The sequence below is a fragment of the Meriones unguiculatus genome, chromosome 4, assembly GCF_030254825.1.
Source record: "Meriones unguiculatus strain TT.TT164.6M chromosome 4, Bangor_MerUng_6.1, whole genome shotgun sequence".
NCBI classification, from domain to species: domain Eukaryota; kingdom Metazoa; phylum Chordata; class Mammalia; order Rodentia; family Muridae; genus Meriones; species Meriones unguiculatus.
In genome coordinates, this window is record NC_083352.1 from 19137021 (window position 1) to 19157944 (window position 20924).

Sequence of the window (20924 nt, forward strand, 5' to 3'; positions counted from 1 at the left end):
CTCCCGGCCTCTTTCCATGGTTCTTTCAACTCAGGCCTGATTCAGTCCTTTGCTTTATTGGCACGAGCGCCTCTGCTCCTTAACCCGACTCTCAAGTTCCGGCAACTGCATGAGGAGAGCCCCCCGCACCCCAGCGGTTTCCTGTACTGGCCATGTGCTCTAAGCTCCACGCACGACGTGGAGTCGAGGGTCGTGCCCTAGCGGCGGCTCCTTGCTTTCCTGTTCAGTATCTAGCCTAAAAGCTGCTTCCCCTTCCCTGTCATCCTGACCCTGGAGGCAACCTTTTCTCCAACCACCGCTTGCCCAGAGCTGGGGTTGGTCTCATCTATTTGATTGTGCCCAGAACAATACAGTAAGTCCTCTGGTGGGTTCAGAGGCAGCTGGCTTCCTGACAGGACACAACTGGTCAGCCTATGATGCTGGCCTGCATTCTCTCCAGCTGGGGGTGCGCTCCTTGCCCTGGAGGCTGCGCTTCTTCCTTCTCCCACCTCGATGCAAGCCCTGGGAGATGGCAGTGACTGCCAAGGCTGTTCTCAGTAGGTCTGACTGTCCAGTAACGGTTAAGGGTCCTGGAAGACTTGGGCATTCCCCCAGCTTGGAGGAGAAAAATGCTTTGCTGTGAGAAGTAGCTGGGCCAATGTTTGTGACACACAGCTGCACAGCGATGGTTCAGCTTGGGGATGGAGGTGATTTGTGTACACGCACACGCTCCCGAGGCTCTGCACACTCACATATGTGCGGGAGCTGTCTCTTGTGTGCCTGTCGGTGGGGATTAAGGAATCCTAACATGGTCAAGGCAGAAGGGAGGGAGAAAAAAATAGAAAAGTGGTTTTGCAGTACATCTTAGAATGATTTGGCAACTAATGCTTTCCAGCCATGGCTAATTCCCATCGACGCCACTCAAAGGAGTGAGACCAGTTCTTGGTGAGAATATATCGTGACAAAGTAGCAACAGACTCGACTTAACTTACCTTCCTGCCCCAGCCGCCAGCCCTTCCCAAGGGAAGACTCCTTTCTCCTCTCAGGCCTTTCATTCACCTAGCTGTCTTACAGTGCCTTCCAAAGAGACCATGGAAAGGAAAGGACAGGGCAGGGAAGCCCACTCACTCATCCACCAGTCTGGAGTGTGATGGAATCTGAATCTCCCTCCAGATGTTTTTTCTCAGTTTTCCACATTTACGATCCATCAACTCCACCCCTCCCCAACACACACACACACACACACACACACACACACACACACACACACACACTGGCAAGCAGTCTCTGAACTGAAAATAGACCCAGGATCTTTTAAGCAAGGTAGGCAAGCATTCCTTGAGTTTCAGCCCCAGCACCACAGGCTACATCTTGAGAAATGAGGTCTGGGAAGAGGATGCTACTTGAAATGAAGGACATGGAGAACATGGGACCCTCCTCCCCTTTTTATACAAATTTCATTTTATATGTATTGGTGTTTTGCCTGCATGTATGTCTGTGTGAGGTTGTCAGATCTTGGACTTACAGATGGTTGTGAGCTGCCTGCCATGCTGGGAAGTGAACCTGAGCCCTCCAGAAGAGCAGTCAGTGCTCTTAACCTCTGAGCTATCTCTCCAGCCCGGGAAAGACTAGATAAGTGGGGAGTTTTGCTAGTTGTAGAATTGGTGTTTGTAATCCTGGGAGGATGCTGAGTTCCAAGCTATCCTGGGCTACATAGGGAGACCCTGTCTCAAACAAAACATTAGTTGCACCTTCCCTAACTCCTCTGTGTTCTTCTTTCCACACAGATTTTTCTTTTCTGCTTCCTTCCTTCCTCCCTTCCTCCCTCCCTCCCTTCCTCCCTTTCTCTTTCTTTCTTTCCTTCCTTCCTTCTTTCTTTCTTTCTTTCTTTCTTTCTTCCCTTCCTTCCTTCTTTCTTTCTTTCTTTCTTTCTTTCTTTTCTTTTCTTTCTTTCTTTTTTTTTTTTTTAAGCTTTCACTGGGTTGTGCAGCAGGACTTCAAACAGCTGTTCTTGCATTGTGGCTGTGTCCTTCCTCCCAGACATTTGCTCCATTCCCACTGAGGACCTTCTTTTTTCCTTCAGAATGGGTCCCCAGCTTCCAGTCATGGGAACCCTCAAGATAGAAGCCTGGCGGACACTTAGGACTCAAAGTGCCAGATAAGGTCCCTGTCTCCTGGGGGAGGGGGAGTACTCTCCCTTGAACAGTCCTGTTTACCTCATTGAACAATCCTTCCTCTGCTCTGTTATCTTAACTTCTGCCTTCTGTTTTTGTAGACTTCAGGTCCCCTTTCCCCCACCCTTTGTTTCCTCCATGGTGGACTTTCATTTGCAGTTTTCCAGGAAAGCAGAGCTCTTGGCTTCCTTCCTGATCCATTTCTCACCCCACCCCCAGCCTCACAGCCCAGTCTGCAGGGCAGCTGTGGGTACAGATGCCCTGAGCAGGAGCCTTTATGAGCCTTCTCTCTTAGGGTAAGGTCCTCTGGTAGATTACAGGCGGAGGGTTTTGCTGTGAGTAGGAACGTCCCGAACCTGGGCAGTGGCTAAAGGCCTGCTTTCTGGTCCTTAGCTGGGAGAGTTGCAGCGAGGTTGAGAATAAGGGATTCCAGGAAGGACTGATAACAGATAACTGCAGAAGGAAATCTCCCCAGGAGGACCTCAGAGGACACAAGCCAGTGCCATAAATTCCTACTTCATCTGCACTGAAAAGGGTCTTAGAGAGCAGCAGCCCAGGCCCACAATTTAAGGCTTTGTAGCCAAGGCTGGAAGATTAGAGGAACTGCTAGGTCGGATCCCTGTGGGATTCGCTAGTTAGGGTCTATCTGCTTCTACCAGATGAGGGTTTTGCTATTTGGGATCCAGTGGACACAGACACTGCTTTTAAACTCCATTTTTTTTTTTTCTCCAACAGGACCAAAGTCCTTTTACCCTGGAAACATTTCAGGCTGAGTGCAGAGGGGCAGACATGGGATAGCTCACTGCTCATTCCCTCAGAATAGGCAACCTGCTCACCCTTAAACAGATGTTCTTGTACAGATGTAGTCTGCACAGATGTGCCCAATACCAGCTGGGTGCTCATGCTTCGAGTTTGATGGTCCTGGAAAGGGGAGAGTTAGGGTCTATATGGACCCTGTGCAATGATCCTGCCTCAGGGAGGTATTCCTGTGCAAATATCCCCCTTGGGACTCTCAGCTCTAGCCTGGGATTCAGGCCATGCAACAACCAGGATCTAGTTAGGAGTGTGTGGGGCAAAGCGTGCCAACCACCAAGCGCATAGCCTGAGGGCAGTGGAAAGATGCTGGCTAGAGGGGCGGGCCCAGCCTGCCTCCCCACCCCCTTCTCTTCTACCCTCTTTTCCCCCATATGGTTCTCATAAGGTCTGGGCTCCGAGACAGCGGCCAGAGGAAGTGGCTGTGTACAGAGAGCTTTTGTGAGCAGGGGAGGGGGAGGGGGAGAGTGGAGAGAAAGAAGGAAAGAAAGGAGGGAAGAGGCCAGGGATGAGGAGCTGAGGGAGGTCTGAGTTGCTAACACACTCCCAAGCCCTCCAGGCTGAAGGTCTTACCTCATGAGCTCCCAGACCCCTTGCCTATCCCAACTTGGGAGAAATCCCAAGGCCTCCCTGACTCCTCCCATCCACTCTCTTGAGGGACTGTAGGTGGCAAGTCTAGAAGCCAGAAAATTTGACTGCTCATGCTCAGTGGTCTTGAGAACCCCAGCCTCCAGACTCCTGGTACCAGATATTTAGGGTGTAATGCATGGTCTTGTTTCTGGATAGCCCTGTGGGGAGAGCAGAGCCCCAGGAATTGAATTGCTGGCCCATTATTTACTGTACTGATTAGATTGGAACCCCTTGGGCTGGGTCCCAAAGACATACATACACTTCAGTCCCAAATGGCACAGAACCTGGCTAGGGAAGTCACTAAAGTGGGGTCATTTGCCTGGATTAACCAAGATACGTGCATGGACCCTTTGAACCTTAAGGCCCTTTAGATGGGCTCTTGCCGAACTGGTGAAGGGCATGACAGCCTAGTCCTTGGTAGTGTGCCTGAAAATCTCCCCTCAAAGTGCAGGCAAACCAGTGTAATATGAACCTAATGTAGGCTGACTTTTACATTTGGGGTCATATTTTTATATCAAGAGACTGTTTCTAAGTTTAACCCACACATGTGCCATAAGCATAAGACCCTCCCCCTTCTCCTCTTCTCCTCCCCCTCCTACTTCTGCTTCTTATTCTTAATCTAGGTTGAGTCAGGTCTTTCCACTCAGTATAGGCTCTGTCTGCTTCCTCCTCAAGCCCAGAGAGGGTAGGGGACCTCCCCATTGTCACACAGCCTATCCAGAAGGAGTAACCCTCCCCTCACCCATAAGGGAGAGGCTGTACAGGGAGGGGAGAGGAGAAAAGAGAAGGGAAATGGCCCTGGGCCGAGGGACCAGCACGAAAATCCGGCGACCATCAGGAAGGGCCGCTGAGAGGGGCTGTTTATTTTCATTCCCCCAGCCTCGCTGCTGTGTTCTATTTAGGGCGCAGACACTGACAGGACGGAGTGGAGTTGCCTCCTCCCCTTCCTCCCTCCTCTGAGGGGCCCCCATTCTTCCCAAACTCCAGAACATTCCTTTGCTTTCAGGACTGGACCACAGAGAGGGAGGGCAAAGTGGGGAGAGAGAGTAGAGAAAATGGAGTGAGTTGACACTGAGGTCCCACTCCCCCAGCCCTCCTTGCTTTCCCTCCGGGAAGACAGGATGAGGGCACAATGGAGTATGCAAGATGGATGGGGCCAGGTGAGGGCAGGCTGTGGGGTGACATGAAGAGGGAGTTATAGCCAGAGTAGAGGAGCCAGACATCTCCCAGCTGGAAAGGAAAGGGGAGGAATGGGGGCCCCTCTTACCCCAGCCCCCACAGCTTCCCCAGGCTCCTGCCTTGCTGGGAACTGTGTGGGGAGGTCCAAGCCTGTTGACTGGAGGAGAGACCAGCCCCCAGGGTGGGAAAGGCTGATAAGGGCTGGGGACTCCTGTGCAGAACTCTATCCCTCCCTCGCTCACAAAGCCCTCCTCTGCCAACCACATCTGACTCCCTGTCGCCTCTGCAGGTAACTTCAGAAGAATCAGGACAGAGAGACTGGGAACTGTGAAGCTTTCCAGAGCTCAGGGAGGCTCCCTGATCCCTGGAGACCCCAGGTAGCATGACCCAGAAGCATGGTACACTAGTTTGAATGATTGAAGGGGTTCCAAAATATAGCTCTCCCTTTTAGCACTTGAGTTGGGTCACTGAGACAGAAAAAGCTAGAAGGAAAATTTTAAAAGACGTTTTGTTTTGTTTGGAAGACAGGGTCTTGCTGTATAGTACTGGTTGGTAGAACCCTGGCTAGCCTAAAACTGGCTATGTAGATCAGGCTAGCCTCAACCTCACAGAAATCTGCCTACCTCTGCCTCTTCAGTATTGAGATTAAAGGTGTGTGCTACCATACCCAGTGGAAATGTCGTATTACTGCCAAAAGCTACCATAGTAGCTGGAGGTGGAAAGATTGCCAGTTCAAGGCAAGCCTGGGCCACAGAGTGAGACCCTACCTCAAAAGAAAACAAAAAACAACAACAACAAAAACCTCAGAGCAGAGAGCTTGTGGTGAAGAGGACTTGCTCTTGCAGGGGACCTGAGTTTTGGTTTCCAGCACCTGTGCCCTGCAGCTTACCAACACACTTTAACTCCAGATCCAGAGGCTCTCACAGCCTCCTCTGGCTTCCAAGGGTATCAGGCCTGGTGCATACACCAGGCTGTCCTCCAGCTGCCTCTGGCTCCAGAGTGCTGGGATTGAAGGTGTGTACCTTAAAAAACAAACAAACCGGAACAGGAGAAGAGCCAGATGAGAATACCCACCTAAGAGATTGAGGGTGGCCCACCCAGTGGACATCCTCAGCCCACTCCCACTCTGGCATGGACAGCTGCATACCAGGTAGCTCCAGTGGCAGGCAGACAGACTTGGCATGGGGGTTAAGTGTCCCAGGGGCAGGGCAGATCTGTCTGCTCTGTCGTTCATTATTCAGGGAAAGGGGCTCATCTAGCCGTGGCTTAACCAGTGCAAGTGAATCGGGCCAGTGTGTAAAATGACCCTGAAGAACGTGTGAAGACATCAGCCCTGGTCTGGTCCTGAAAGTGTAAAACCTCTGGTCTCTAAATATATTCTCCCCGTCCTCCATCACCTCTACTGGACCATCTAACATAGGTGTTCGTTGCACATGTGTAAGGGGCAGTAGGGCTCCAGGTAGCTAGGGAAAACATGGCTGTTCTGTCCTAGAGGTGGGTGTGGGGTAGCACAGTGGGATAGGAATGGGAGGAAGAAGGGAACCGCTCCTAACTGGGGGCAACAGGCTCTGCACTGAACTCCTTGACATCCCCATCCTAGGAGCTTGTTTGCTCCCATTCATTGAGCCAGCATCTACTCTCATTCAACCCCAAGAAGGAGGTGGGAAACATGCTCCTTGTCCCAGGGACCTTGCAGCTTTGGAGACTGAGAGAGCAGAGATCTGTACAATGCTGGGTAGATCTGGACTCCAAATTAACACTAGCGAGGAAAGCGTAAGGGTCTGATTTATGTGTAACTGTGAAGAATTGATCAGCCACTGCTGGTCTTCTGAGACAGGAGGATCAAGAACAGCCTGGGCTGCACGGTGAGACCCCGTCTCAGAAATCAATGTGAAGGTAATAGCAAATTAACCCTTTGGGATTTATTTCATATTCATTTATTTCTCACTGAATAGTAAACCCAAGACCTTTTAAACCCCAGCTCTGTTTACATTTTGAAGGAGGGATACTGTTCTTTCTCTACGAGTTTGGATCTTACTGATGGGATTTTATATCATGGTAGTAGTCAGGAGTCCTTAAAGTTGATTGAAAGTCCCTCCCTCTCTCCCTCCCTTCCTGCCTGCTTCCGTCCCACTCTGTCTCCCCCTTCTCCCCTGTAGAAAGTTTCTCCCTCCACCATGTGTCTTTATTAAGGGCTGAGTGTTTTGAAAGGCCTAGGGAATTAACTGATGAAAGTATAAATGTGGATAGTTACAGGAGGCAGTGTTTCCTGAGCTCCATCAAGAGTACTGGGACCACAAAATCCCCTAGTCTCCTTCACCACCTTCCACAAACACCTGCAGCACTTTGTCTTGGGTTTCTGCCTGTAGATTCAGCCCTAAAGCTCAAAACCACTCCCTTCCCATCTAAGCACAAACACATGGGTTTTGCCCATTCCATTCGGTTGCCCTTCTAGAGATAGTTAAAGGAAGGAGACAAGATCTACAAGAAAAGTTTAGTTAGAGGAAAACAGATAAGCACCGAGTCTAGATAAGACAGCTTCTCCTTTTGTCTTGGCCTTGACCCATGGCTGTCTATGGCTTGCTCTGTGCTAAAGGCAGTGTCTGGACAGGACTCTCTAGTACTGGAGAAAGATCCATCTGGATCTTCTATTGCCTGAAGTCATTCAGGACTGCCTAGACAGGCTTCCAGCCAAGCAGAGCAGTGGTAAAGAGGCTCAGGAGTAGGTGGGGCACCTTGCCTGTCCTAGGCAAGGGCAGACTCAGAGAAAGGAAGTCATGGAAGGGCAATCATTGGCCTATATCCTTCATTAAATGTGATGCTTGCTGCTCATTGATAAAGTATGACATTTGGCCAGGGAAGGTCTAAATCCCATGCTCTGGGCCCTAGAGAGTGTGGACCATGACTCCAGAGTCTGCTGGATCTGAGAAGGGAGGCTGACTTTCCCAGGCACGTGAGAGGCTTTTGGTGCCGGCACATGTCGGTTCCATGCCCCATGGAGCAGGGCCCACATGAGCCCTGTAGGGTCACTTTTGATGTGGGAGTGGTATCTGGTGAGTTCCTGTGGCTACCCAGAGGCCACAAGGGCTCTCGGAGATGCCAGCCACTCGTTCCATTGGCCTCCAGTCTCATTGGCGGTTACTCTGTTCATTCTTATCCCTAAAATAGGACTCCAAGCCGGAGAGGATTCTGGAATGGCTTTGGTGTACCCTGTAGTTGGCCTGATTTCAATCTCTGGAGTCAAGAAGAGGGGACCCCTGGGGGCTATCCCTCCTTCCCATAGAAAGTTTGTGCTAAGGGCAGGAGGGGTAGGTGGGGCCAAAAGCTAACAACGCTTTTCCAGGTCTCTGTGGGGCCTTTAGGGTTAGTGTGGTTGGAAGGGACTCGCCAGGCTGGCTCCCTGTGGGGCAGTAGTGTGAGAGAGAAGTATAGCCTGAGGAGGGATCTGACTGGGGAGTTTAAAGAAAGCCCAAGCTGGCACTGTATCTAGAATAGCTGGACGGAGCTCTGGGGGCCATAGCTCCCTCCTCCACCGGGCAGCTTCCCTCTTTTCTTCCCAGGAGACAGTCAACAATGGTGGGAACATTTTTCTTCCCGTTGGATGAAGCTGAGTGTGTATGTGTATGTGTGTCTGTGTTCACCCACCCCACTATCAGCTGTGCAACTTCCAGGGTTTTTTTTTGTTTGTTTTTGTTTTTTGCCTGCCTGTAACATTTCCAGACTTGAGAGCATGGTATGTACAAGACCCTGGGTCCCATGCCCCGCAGCAGTAAAAATAAATTCCTTGAGGAGAAAACAGCCCACAAACACTCCCTGGGTGATTCAGGTTTAAAATGAAATTCCTTGGCCCTCTCAGGGTAATTAAAGCAAAAGATCCAGTTCTGGGTGTTTGGGGACTCAGGCCATATAAGCCAGCCATCTGCTGGAGTCTATCAAAAGTGTCACTGCTGCCTGGAATGGGTGGAGCCCACTGGAGAAGGATAAAGAGCTGTTTGCCTCATGCCTGCCTTTGTGTGGGGGGTGATCTGGCTCATGGTCTCTGCATCTAGAAAATACATGAGTCTTGAGATTTTAGGGGGTGGCACTTGTGCCAGTCAAGCCAGAATGATGGTGGATTGCAGATGTGTGCACTGCAGCTCTGCTTTCTCCCAGCACAGAGGTATGTAGAGAAGGAGGTCAGTTGCAGGAGGTTTCTGCAGAGAATAAGATAGGATGTGGTCCAGAGCTGGCCAGGCCAAGAGGTATTGTTTTGGGTCTGAGTTTTTCTCTCTCTCTCTTTCTCTCTCTCTCTCTCTCTCCCTCCTTTTGTTGTTTTTTTTTTTTTTGTTTTTTTTGTTTGTTTGTTTGTTTGTTTTTTGAGACAGGGTTTCTCTGTGTAGCCTTGGCTCTCCTGGACTCACTTTTGTAGACTGGCCTTAAACTCACAGTGATTTGCCTGCCTCTGCTGCTGGGATTATAGGCATGTGCTCTGGTCCTGACTTTCATCCCGGACTGCCTCACTGGCTGGTCCTCATTCTTTTCGATGCTCCTGAACCCCATCGTGTTAGACGGCACACTTGGAGTGTGGCTGGTCTGAATTGAGATGTGCTGGTGGAGAACCGCACGCTCCAGATTCCGAAGGTCCCACACACACACAAAGAAACAAAACGTCTAATTAATAATGATGTAAACAGATTACACCACGGTGAAGTGAAAAAGACTCTGGGTATGTTGGGTTAAATCAGGTAAAAGATGTGACAGAGGGGTAAAATTATACATTGTGGTTCACTTTGTACTTCCATGGGACAGCTCTAAGTCAAAGGTTTGGGATATGAGAAAGGGGTTAGGACTGATGGCTGAAGGGCCTGGAACTGGGGGGACCCCATTACCACTTATGTACCCATCTGGACAGGATTCTTTTTTTTTTAATATATATATATTTTTATTTATTTTATATATATTAACACTCTGTTTTCATGCACACCAGAAGAGGAAAGCAGGTTCCATTGCAGATGGTTGTGAAGCCACCATGTGGTTGCTGGGAATTGAACTCAGGACCTCTAGAAGAGCAGTCAGTGCTCTTAACCTCTGAGCCATCTCTCCAGCCCCTGGACAGGATTCTTTACCTGAGATCGCAGGTTCTTGTTTTCGAAATTTGGGAAAATAAACTTTTGGGTTTTTTTTTTTTTTTGAACTCTGATTTTGACTCAATGATCTTTCAAGAGTTGTCATATGTATCATATTTAATTAATTATTTATTAGAAAGCATTTTCAGCCTGGTGTCTCATGCCTGTAATCCTAGCATCTGATAGGGAGAGTCACAAAGATCATGAGCTCCAGGACAGCTTAGATGACAAAGCAGGACCCTGTCTCAAAAGAGGAAAAAAAAGCAGAGGCTGGAGAGTTGACTCAGTGATGAAGAGAGGACCAGAGTCCAAGTCCTGGCACTCACATCAGGTGGCTAACAATGCCCCCTTACTCCAACTCCAGGAAATCCAACTTCTCTCCCCTGCATAAGAACCTCTACACCCATACACACACCAAGCTGCAGATACACATGTACAAAATAACATTTGTAAAAGATGAGGAAAGCAGGGCTGGCAAAATGGCCCTAAGGGTAAGAGCACTTACCACCTGAAATCTGAATTCTAGTCCCAGAGCCCACACAGTAGAAGGAGAAAACCAGCCTCTGCTAGTTGACCTTTGGCATGAGCACTGTGATGGGTTCCGTGTGCACAAACACACAGACGAGATTTTTTTTTTTTTAAAGAAGAAAGCAACTATGGGGGGAAGAAGAGGGAGAGAGAGGCAAAAGGAGGAAAAACAGGAAAAGAGGGAGTAAGCACACTTTGTTAGCACAGGACTTCCCCTTATGCTTATTTATGGGTTTGAGTATGCATATCGAGGTCAGAGGACAATCTGCAAGCATCATCCTCTTCTTCCACTGTGTTGATCCTGGGGGCTCAAACTCAGGTCGTCAGATTTGGCAGTAAGAGCCTCCAGCCACTGAAGAACAGTCTTGCTGGCCCTAGTGTACGATTAAGAAAACATGTTTTAAATGATTTATTCATTAACTTACTTATTTTGAGATAGTCCCACTAGGTAGCCCTGGATGGCTTGGAAGTCACCTGCCTCTGCCTCCCAAGGGCTGGGATTAAAGGTGTGCACCACCATACCTGGCCTGAAGAGTTGCCTTTAAAAAAAAAAAATGTGCCCGTTTTTTTAAGATTAAAAAATATATGTTTCATAGCTGAGCTTTGCCTACATTTACATTAAGCATTTACATTATGTACTGTCTGCATGCCTGTTGCCCACAGAGGCCAGAAGAAGGCATTGAATCCCCTTGGAACTGGAACTATGGATGGCTGTGAGCTGCCATGTAGGTGCTGGGAACTCAGGTCCTCTACAAAGCAGAAAGTGTTCTTAACTGCTGAAGCATCTATCAGACCCAAGATCTGCTTTTATTCATTCATTCATTCATTTGTTTCGAGAGAATGCTGCCCTGTGTATCCCTTCAAAGGCCTGAATCTCACTATGTAGACAGGGCTGGCCTCAAACTCAAAGAGATCCACCTGCCTCTGCCTCCCTGGGTTCTGAAGGCAAGCACCATTATCCTAGTTAGTGTAGGACTTTTGTTGTTTTTTGAGACAGGGTTTCTCTTTGTAGCCTTGGCTGTCCTAGACTCGCTTTGTAGACCAGGCTGGCCTCGAACTCACTGCGATCCTTCTGCCTCTGCCTCCCAGAGTGTAGTGTAGGATTTTTAATGTCAGTGTTTTTCTAACTGGAATCTTCAATCCTCAGACATTCCCCAGAACTCAGACCTGTTTCCTACTCCAAGTTAACATCCATTTTTCAAGCTTGAGCACCGATGTTTTCTGGGGCTTTTCCATTTGTGAACTGGAACCCTGTACCGGCATCCTTACGCTGAAAACAAGAAAAGGGAAGTTTGTTAAAAAGCTCCTAATTCTTCCTATGTCTGAGGTACCTTTTAGTTCTCATTTTGCTTTTGCTATGTGTGTTAGGGCTGAACTCAGGGCCTCATATATGTTAAGTACATGGACCGTATTCTTACTCTGAGCTGTAGCTCAGTTCTGCTGTGACGTGCTCTTGGTTTTTTGAGGTGGTTTACTCTAGTGGAGACTGTCCTTCAGTTCTTGATCCTCCTGTCTCAGCTTCTTGAGTGCTAGTGACCATAGTTATAAGTATGCAGCATACAGCTGGCACCTATAATGTACTTTTTGAAATAATCAAGATGGAGTGGGGGGGGGGGTCATTTTGGAAACCCAGTTAATTTCTCCTAAGTTATTCTTCGGCTGGAAAATACCTTGTCACCCGTGTAAGGACTACTAGACCATACTGGAAGTTAGGCAAGCTTCATGTGGAGAATTAAGAGATGAGGTGTCTACCTCTTTCCATTGCTCCAGAGACACCCTTCCCATTCTTGCCTTCATCCTAGCCAGTGTGGGGCCTGGGATCTAGCCCAGTAGTGGAACACTTACCTAGAATTTCAAAGGCCCTGGACAGTTGGGGCCTAGGGGCCCTTCACTGCTTCATTGTCCCCTCGCTGCCATGAGGCTTGGGGGCAGATCTCTTTGACAGCTCCTCTGTATTTGGGTTCCTAGACCTTTCCACTGTATACTGTGGAGCACAGAGGCTGTCTACTCCAGAGACATCTTAAGGTTTGTACTTTGGGCTTTCTGGTGAGTTTTCTGCTAGTAAGAACAGAACAAAGAAGGGGAAACCCTTTCCTTCAACCCAGGGCTGCCAGGAGTTTAGGTTGAGAGGTCTCATTAAAGCTTTCTAATACACCGAGGGTTTTAGAACCCTCAACTGGAGGGTTGAGCCTTTGGCTAGTCTGGAGCTCCTTCCTTTCAACAAGAAGTCTGGGAGAAAAGCTGAGTGGGTGGACAAAGATTAGCCTGGGACCCTCTCCTCTATAGAACATAAACACTAAATTAACAGAAGTCCAGACAGGCATTGCAAAGGGGGAGGTCTGGCCTTCTATCAGAGCAAGGGCTCCATTAGTCTTTCCACAGGTTGGGGAGGCAATGATACAGTTACAGGACAGGCCCTCAGATCTGGAGACCTTGATGGCCCAGTGTGATCACTTTCCTGTAGAGTCCTTGGCTCCAAGGAGTGTTGGAAAGCCCCCTTCCACCAGGGTTTCTCTCCCATTCCTTCTGTGTCTTGTTTGTTTGTGTGTTTGTTTTTGAGACTGGGTCCAGGCTGGCCTTAAACTCATTACACACCTGAGGATGACCTTGCTCTTTTGCCTCTACTTCCCAAGAACAGGATTAAAGGAGTGTGCCTCTGTGTACCTTAGAGCTCCTCTTCTATGCCTGACCAGATGGGGCCAGTCTTCCCCATCACTCTGCTCTGGATTTTGGATTGAGGGAGGGTTTCTGACAGGACAGAGCTGTGGTGGGCATGGCGAGGGCTCAGTGAGGCCAACACAGGGGTTCCCCAGTGGAAAGAGGCCGTCACAACTTAACATCTCCTGAGGCCCATCTCAAGTCAGATCCAGTCTACAGGCCCTTCACGGCTTCACTGGGAGAAAGGTAGGACTTGAGGCTCTCACTGTGGCTGGACTGATGATCAGCGTCTCCCTACAACGTCCCAAAGTGGCAGGTGGGGCACCTGCAGCATAACTCCAGGGGGTGGCATTTACATAGTGCAGCATGGCCATCTTGGGAACCTGGGTCCCACTCCATCTGTGCTCTGCACGGTCTGGCTCCTAACAGCGTGTATCTGTGTTCTTCCCGTCCCTTCAGGCTCTTGAGCAACAACAAGATTACCGGGCTCCGCAATGGCTCCTTCTTGGGACTGTCCCTTCTGGAGAAGTTGTAAGTGCTGGAAGTACTTGGGCAAGGTGGGAGGGTGGGGGTGGGGAGTGGCATGATAGCAAAGGGTGGGAGGGTCACCCTGGAGAGGATGAGGGAGAGCCAGATCCAGTGTAGGACTTGGTAGAGAAGAGAGCCCATTGCTCTGCGAGCAGGAGCAACTGGCTGTTTGGTAGGGACTGCCCAGTGATCTAGGCAGAGCAGGGCTCTGCACTGTTCTAGGCAGAGGAGGGGGAAAGGGAAGCTCATTAATGCTCTTTAATGAGCAATTAGCTGAGAGGGCTGAGCAAACCTTTTAGCCAGCTCCCTCCTCCCAGCTGGGGGCCCAGCATGAAATGGCCCAGGGAGACTTAATGTGACTGAGCTCTCTCTCCTTCTTCCAGAAAAACAAACCAACAATCAAAGCCCAGAAGGGACAGAGTCCTGGACTGAGGACTCTAGGGAGCACAGTCAGTTCTGAGTCTCCTCTCCAACCCCTGCCAGTTTGAAGCTGTTTGGAGCAGTGTCCTCAGGCTCCCCAGGAGGTCCGCTAGCCCATGCTGATGACCCCTGGGGCTGGTTGAGGGCAATTTGTGGGACAGAAGTTACTGAGCAGGAGCTGGGGGCCATAGGAGTTAGGGAAGTGAGGATGCAGGAGGCCGAGGGCTCAATTGTCTCAGAGGGCTTGGGGAAGGAGCCATAAGGCCTGACTAGGACACCTGACCTGGTGTTAGAAGACTAAGTCACTTAACCTGCCAGATGAGGGCTTGCATCAACCAACGGCCGTATTTCCAGAACCCAGCCTGTGCCATCACTTTGGGCTCTTTTCCCCTACACCAGTTATCCTCAACCTTCCTAATGCTGTGACCTTTTAGTACAGTTCTTCATGCTGTGGTGACTCCAAGCATAAAGTTATTTTTATTGCTACTTTATAACTGTAGTTTTGCTGCTGTTGTGAATCATAATGTAAATGTGATTTCCAGTGGTCTTGTGTAAGGGTCATTCAGCCCCCAAGGGGGTCAGAACCCACATGAAAGAGTCCTGCGCTCTCTTCTCTCTCGGGCATTGATTCTTGCTTTCCTCCCCACTCATACCCACCTCTGTAACCTATGGTGTTCCTCTCTGAGGCATTCCTAGTTTATGCAAAAGGGCCGTTGGTCTCCTCTAATACCATTTTGTTCCAAAACTTTGGGTCAGAGTGATGGAAAATATAAAAGAAGAAAGTGTGAGTTGAGTGTGTGTGCTGGAGATCACAGACATCTCTGTATGCGTGACCATAAAAAGAGTTTGGGGCTCCTTTCAGACATGTTCAAAGGAGATGTCATCAAGACTCCAGAATTCAAGGGCAACAGAGATGTAGTGTCCACTTAACTACATTCCGCTTCCTTGTAAAGCCCCTTCTCTCCCTTCTTCCCTCCCTCCCATTTCACATCTGAAGTGAAAGAGTTTGCTAAACCCACCGAGGTGACAAAGGGAAATGTGGCAGCTGTGGCCTTGGCCTCATTGGGAAACAAAAGTGTGCAAGCCCATGTGGGGTCAGAAAACTCTGATCTGGGGCAGGCTGGGGTAGGAGAGCGTCCTGGGAGGGAGGTGAGGGTGGTGTGATGTAAGGCCAGATCTCTATACTCAGGGTTCTCTGGCTCAGCAGCTCATGCCTGTGATAATGACAGAGGCTCAAAGAAATTCTTTCCTCAGATGGCACCATTTATATAGAATGCAGAGTGGTCCTAGTGGCAGCCTGAGTCCTCATTCCATCTGCTGTCTGTACCTTTCTGCTTCTGATAGCATCTTCTGTTGGGATTTTTATTTTGTTTTGTTTTGTTTTGTTTTGTTTTGTTTTGTTTTTGAGACAGGGTTTCTCAGTGAAGTCCTGGCTGTCCTAGAACTCACTCTGTAGATCAGGCTGTCTTTGAACCCACAGATCCATCTGCCTCTGCCTCATGAATGCTGGCATTAAAGGCACATTCCACCACTGTTGGGCTTTTTATGTCTTACTCTTGAGAGGGTAGGAAACTGAACATCTCTTAAGGGGTCTTTTGGGAGAAAGGGAGACAAGCCTACACATTTTCCTTCCTGGGCTCCACAGCTGAGCACTTCTGTGAGTCTCAAAGAGCCCTTCTGGCCTCTCCCATCTGTCTTCTTGCTTCCTTTGCCTCCTTTTCCTTCAAAGACACAAGGGCTACCGTCCTTCCCACCCATACAAAGAACCAAACTGGTAGTCCCTCCCTAGCACCATGGACAGGGAACCTGCAGCGAGGGTCCTTCAAAGCAAGCGTGGGTAAGGAGGTCTTGATTGCCAAGCTGTTGGGTGTCAGAGGAGTGTGCCGTGAGAAAGGACACAAGGGCAAGAATTTTCAGCTCTGATGCCTCAAATATGGCCCAAACCTTAGGTTTAGTCCCCAGCACCTGTAAACTGGATGTTGTAGCAAATGCCTATAATCCCTGAACTTCTGAGTATCAGGAGTTCAAGGTCATCCTCTGATACAATGAGTTTGAGGGCAGCCTGGACTATATGAAACCGTATGTATGTATGTATGCATGTATGTATCTCTATATACATATAGAGATATGTATACTCATATATGTATACATACATGTGTGTGTATAAAGCCAGCCTTCTCCTCATAGTGAGTTCTAGGCCAGCAAAAGCAAACATGGTGACACCCTGTCTCAAAAATAATAAAAATATAAAACTCCCAGTCTGAGCTTTGCTGAGCTTTGCTGAGCTTTGCTGAGCTTTGCTGGTATGAATCAGTATTCATGTGACAGCTCTTTAAGGAGCCCCTCCATATGTTAAGCCCTGGTCCTAGTGATGGGATTATAGCCTCTCTTCATGCCATTTACCTTCTCTACTGTCAGGACCCAGGAAATAGCAAATGGATGTGGTGTATGTTGGGAGACACATATGCAAAGGAATTCTTGGAGACCAGAAGTCCCAGGCCAGGATGAGCAACTCAGTAAGACGTCATCTCAAAACAAACACACATCCAATCTTGAAACTCAGTTGGTAGATTGCTTGCCCAACACACACACACGAAACCCTGGGATGAAAATACTCAGCGTAAAATACTCAGCACTGGGGAGGCAGAAGATCAGAAGTTCCAGCTCTCTGGAGATACACACTGAGTTCAAGGCCAGTCTGGATATATTCAACTCTGTCTCAAAAAAGGAAGAAAAAAAAAAAAAGCCTAGAACCATGGTACTCAACCTGTGGGCTGTGACCCACATGGGGGGGTGTGTGTGTGCCAGACAACCCTTTCACAGGGGTCACCTAAGACTATCAGAAATATCAGATATTTATATTAGGGTTCATAACAGTAACAAAATTACAGTTATGAGGTAGCAACAAAAATAATTTTATGGTTAGGGGTCATGAGGAAGTATGTTCAAGGGTTGCAGCATTAGGAAGGTTGAGAACCTGCATTAGAATTACTTCAGAAGAGAGGAGGCGGATGACTACAGAGTGGGTGGAGAATGGGGATGTGTGTGTGTGTATGTGTGTGTGTGTGTATAGACTGATCCATAATGGCTGCCAAGTCAGGGATACCCATTGTGAAAATAGGTAGCTGAGAGAGTGAGGCAAGTTGTGTATTTAACATCTTGTTCTGGGATCTGTGTGGTCCCTGCAGTGTTGCCTGGGGAGATCAGAATTTCAGGGAGGTGGAGGAAGGGCTTTTGGGACAAAGCCCTGTACAGCAGGGTAGGAGGGCACCTGCAGGGCTGGAGAACTCAGGCTCTCTAGCCTGCTGGTCACTGCTTGCTGAAGGATGAGAGTCGGGTTTACATGATTGTGGAGACTGTCAAGTCCAAACTCCTGGGCCAGACAAGGAAGTCAGACAAGAAAAGATGCTTCTGTCTTGAGACAGAATTTCCTCTTGACAGGAATTTTTTTTTCTCTCTCTCTCGAGCCTTCAGCTGATTACAGGATATCCAGCTGTGGTGTTGACGATATCTCCTTGAGGTCAGCTGACTCCACATCTGCAGAACACCTGCATAGCACACTAATGTTAGCAGAATCTGACATTAGTGGCTTGCTTGTTGTTTTGATGCGGGAGTCTCAGTGTGCAGCTCAAGGTGGCCTTGAAGTGCTGCATTCACGTGATTCTCCCTGATTAGTAGCTAGGCCTATAGGTGCACCCCATGACACCCAGCTGGATGAATGTAAGACTAACTACCGTGCTAGGGTAGGGAGAAGGCCCATAAGTAATACAAGCCCTGTGTCCCATTCCTGGAGATAGTAAGTCATTGGGTCAGATGGGGCCTGGGAATTTTACCCAGCAGGAAGACAATTCTCATGCTCATCTGAGGTTGGGAACCAACATACCAGATGACCCCTAGACTGTGGGCCTATTCATCACAACTGTGACACTGTAGCCTGATGTGTAGCTGGTGTTCAGGAAACACTGATCTCTCTGTCCAGTGGGACTCGGATGTCTAGGCCTGGGCAGCTGAGGCCGTGTTCATTCCATATCCCAGTGTCTGTAGACAGCAAGTTCTATGGGAGGGTTGGGGTCTGGTCTAGTAACCGCAGTGGTAAGCTACAGGATGTGCCCTCGTGGACCCCGGTGCTGAGAGCCCTTGGTGTCTTTGCAAACAGATGAAAAGGTAGTATGTGTATGTCTGTGTGTGTGTCTCAGTGTGTCAGTGACCTTGCTGGCCAAGAGTGGGCAGTAGATCTGCCTGCTGTCTGCTTTGGAATCCAGGGCCTGATGGAGTGAGGCTGGGAGTAGAGGGAGCCATCTGTGTGAATGTGGGGTGGAAGGACAGAGCAAGGGAAGCAGAATGGATGCAGACGTGGTTGTGTTAAGAGGATCTTAGTGGCCAGGCAGTGGTGGCGCACGCCTTTTCTCTCAGCCCTTGGGAGGCAGAGGCAGGCGGATCTCTGAAGTCCAAGGCTAGCCTGGTCTACAGAGTGAGTTCCTGTACAGCCAAGGCTACAGAGAGAAGCCCTGTCTCGAACCTCTGCCCGCCCACTCCCCTCCCCCTCAAAAAGAGGATCTTAGTGGTGGATCTAGGATCTAAGGGGACCCATCTCTGTCAACCAGGTATGATGATCTTGTCTGCCACAGACAGTTCATGGCCAGCCCAGGGAATGTACAGAAGGACCCAGACATGCCTAAAACATTCATTCCCTACGGTCCCTCAGCCTGACCCAGCTTGTTTGTGACCCAAAGAAAAGACATTTGGGGTAGGGTAGGTGGATGGGAGAAACTGGCAAAAGCATGGGCCAGGGCCAGGTATGGTAGCAGGTATGGAACACTTGTAATCTCCGTACTGGGGAGGCAAAGGCAGGAATACTGTTGCAAGTTCAAGGCCAGCCTAGAACTCATCATGTGGACCAGGCCAGTAGGGTCAACATAGCTATACATCAGAACCCCCTCAAAACAAACAGAAATAAAGCCTGACCTTACTCTGGTATAAAGAGGCCCAGGATCAAATCCTGCTCTTTTCATCTGTTTCTGGGTGCTTCCACAAGCCTTGCATGACCCATGTGGAGAATGGGGCTTGGGTCTTCTCTAAGTTGTTGTTATGCGGTCAGATGAGCTCTTCTACAGAGTGCTTCGGAGCACTGGCTTTCTCAGTGAAGGCAGCGTCCTTTCCTCCTGGAGAGCTCTACAATGAAAGGCGTTTGCCTGGGCCTGGTACTGTTATTTGTAGCTGTCCAGACTTTGCAGCCTTACTCAGGCAGTTTGAAATGTAATGCTGTGTCCTTTTTTTTTTCTTTACGTTTGTGTCACAGTACACGTATGAAGACCAGAGGATGTCTTCCTGGAGTCTACCCTTTCTTTCCACCACATAGGTTTTGAGGATAAAACGCAAGTTGGCAAACTTAGTAGCCATTTTGTAGGCCCCTGTTGTTTTTGTTTGTGTCTTGAGAACCTAGAACTCCATGTGTAGTCCAAAGTGCCTCTCTTTGCCCTCTGGAGTACTGAGATTACAGATACGTCAGCTGTGTGTCACCAAGCCCGGCTTTCCTTGTGGTGCGGTGATGGTATTAGCTGGTATTAGCGACACCCATGCTAACCAAGCCATGTATCACAGAGATCCCCCCACCCTTGTGTGGAGGACTCATTCCTCAGGCGCCTTGTGTGTCTCTCTGACCACATCCCCCACCAAGCACTGGCAATGAGGAACAGGTTGGTAGAAAATTCTTCAGGGCTCTATGAGATGCCTCCATGTCCACCTGTGAGACCACCGGACAGCCGTCCCCCAGAAGAGGTCAAGGGAGAGAGATTTAATATGCATGGGGGTGTGAGACTGCACGTGGATACGGGCCCACCGAGGCTTGTGTGAAGCTGTGGCGCAAAGGGCCCAAGGAGGGGAGCTTGCTCAGCCCCGAGATGATTTGTCATTGCCTAATGAGATTAATGAGCCCTGGGGGCTGGTATGCAGCGGGTGCTGGGGCACTCATTAGAAGCAGATGCTCATGGGAATGGGCTGCTCACTGGCCAGGTGGTTTCCATTAATCTGTGGGCGGGGCCAAGGGTGAGAGGCCTGGGGCTCTGTCTCTCCTTTCCATACTTGTTCCCACTAACACTTGGGGAGGAATGACACAGAGAAGCTGTCCCGGGCTCCAGTACTAACAAAGCCCTGGGGGATGGCTTGCAAATTCACGGACATCCCTCTCGGTTGCCCTGGTCAGCCTAAGTGCCTGGCACAGGGTATGTGCTCAATGAATACCTGTAGAATGTTGTCGGGGCAGCAACCTTGGGAGGTGGTGGGAAGGTGAGGGTCTGGAACCATAGTGGGTCTCCTTGGCCACAGGACCCAGCAGCCTCTATAACCTGCAAGGGTGTTCTGGCCAACTTTGCAGCCAGCCTGCACTTTCTAGTTGAACTCGAAACCTTGCAGGGCTCAGGGCAAGTAGCTGTGTGGCCAGCAAACCTATAATTTGGTTTTCAGACCTACAAGCAGGGAGGTCTTTGGGGGCTGGAAGAAGCCAATTCTGTGCAACCCTACTCTGCCTGAAAGTGTGTGAGCGCGTACACACACACACAGTCACATCGACTCTCACTTTTAACAGCTCTAACATGATGTAATTCATATCATCCATTTAAAGTGCACAATCCAACGGGCCTTGATGTTTTTCAGAAAATTGTGTAACCGCTTTAATCTAATTTTAGAACATTTTCATCATCCACAAAAGAAACCTTGAATCATTAGCTGTCACTCCCCATTCCTCTACCAGTCCTAAGCAACCACTAATATCCTTCTTGCCTTTATGGATTTGCCTGTTATGGACATTTCATATAAATAGAATTATATAATATATAATCTTTTATAACTAGATACTTTCATCCAGTGTAACATTTTCCAGGCCCATCCATGCTTTAACATATATCAGCACTTT

The 20924-nt window shown here is 49.1% G+C and overlaps 1 protein-coding gene across 1 annotated transcript in view; it reads left to right on the forward strand.

Moving 5' to 3' along the window:
* The window catches only part of Adgra2 (adhesion G protein-coupled receptor A2), a 39874-nt gene that overhangs the window by 1386 nt on the left and 17564 nt on the right, over positions 1 to 20924 (forward strand). Inside the window, exon 2 of the mRNA XM_060381561.1 lies at positions 13526 to 13597. Within this exon, the coding sequence (XP_060237544.1) occupies positions 13526 to 13597 (72 nt within the window). The remainder of the gene's footprint in view (positions 1 to 13525; positions 13598 to 20924) is intronic.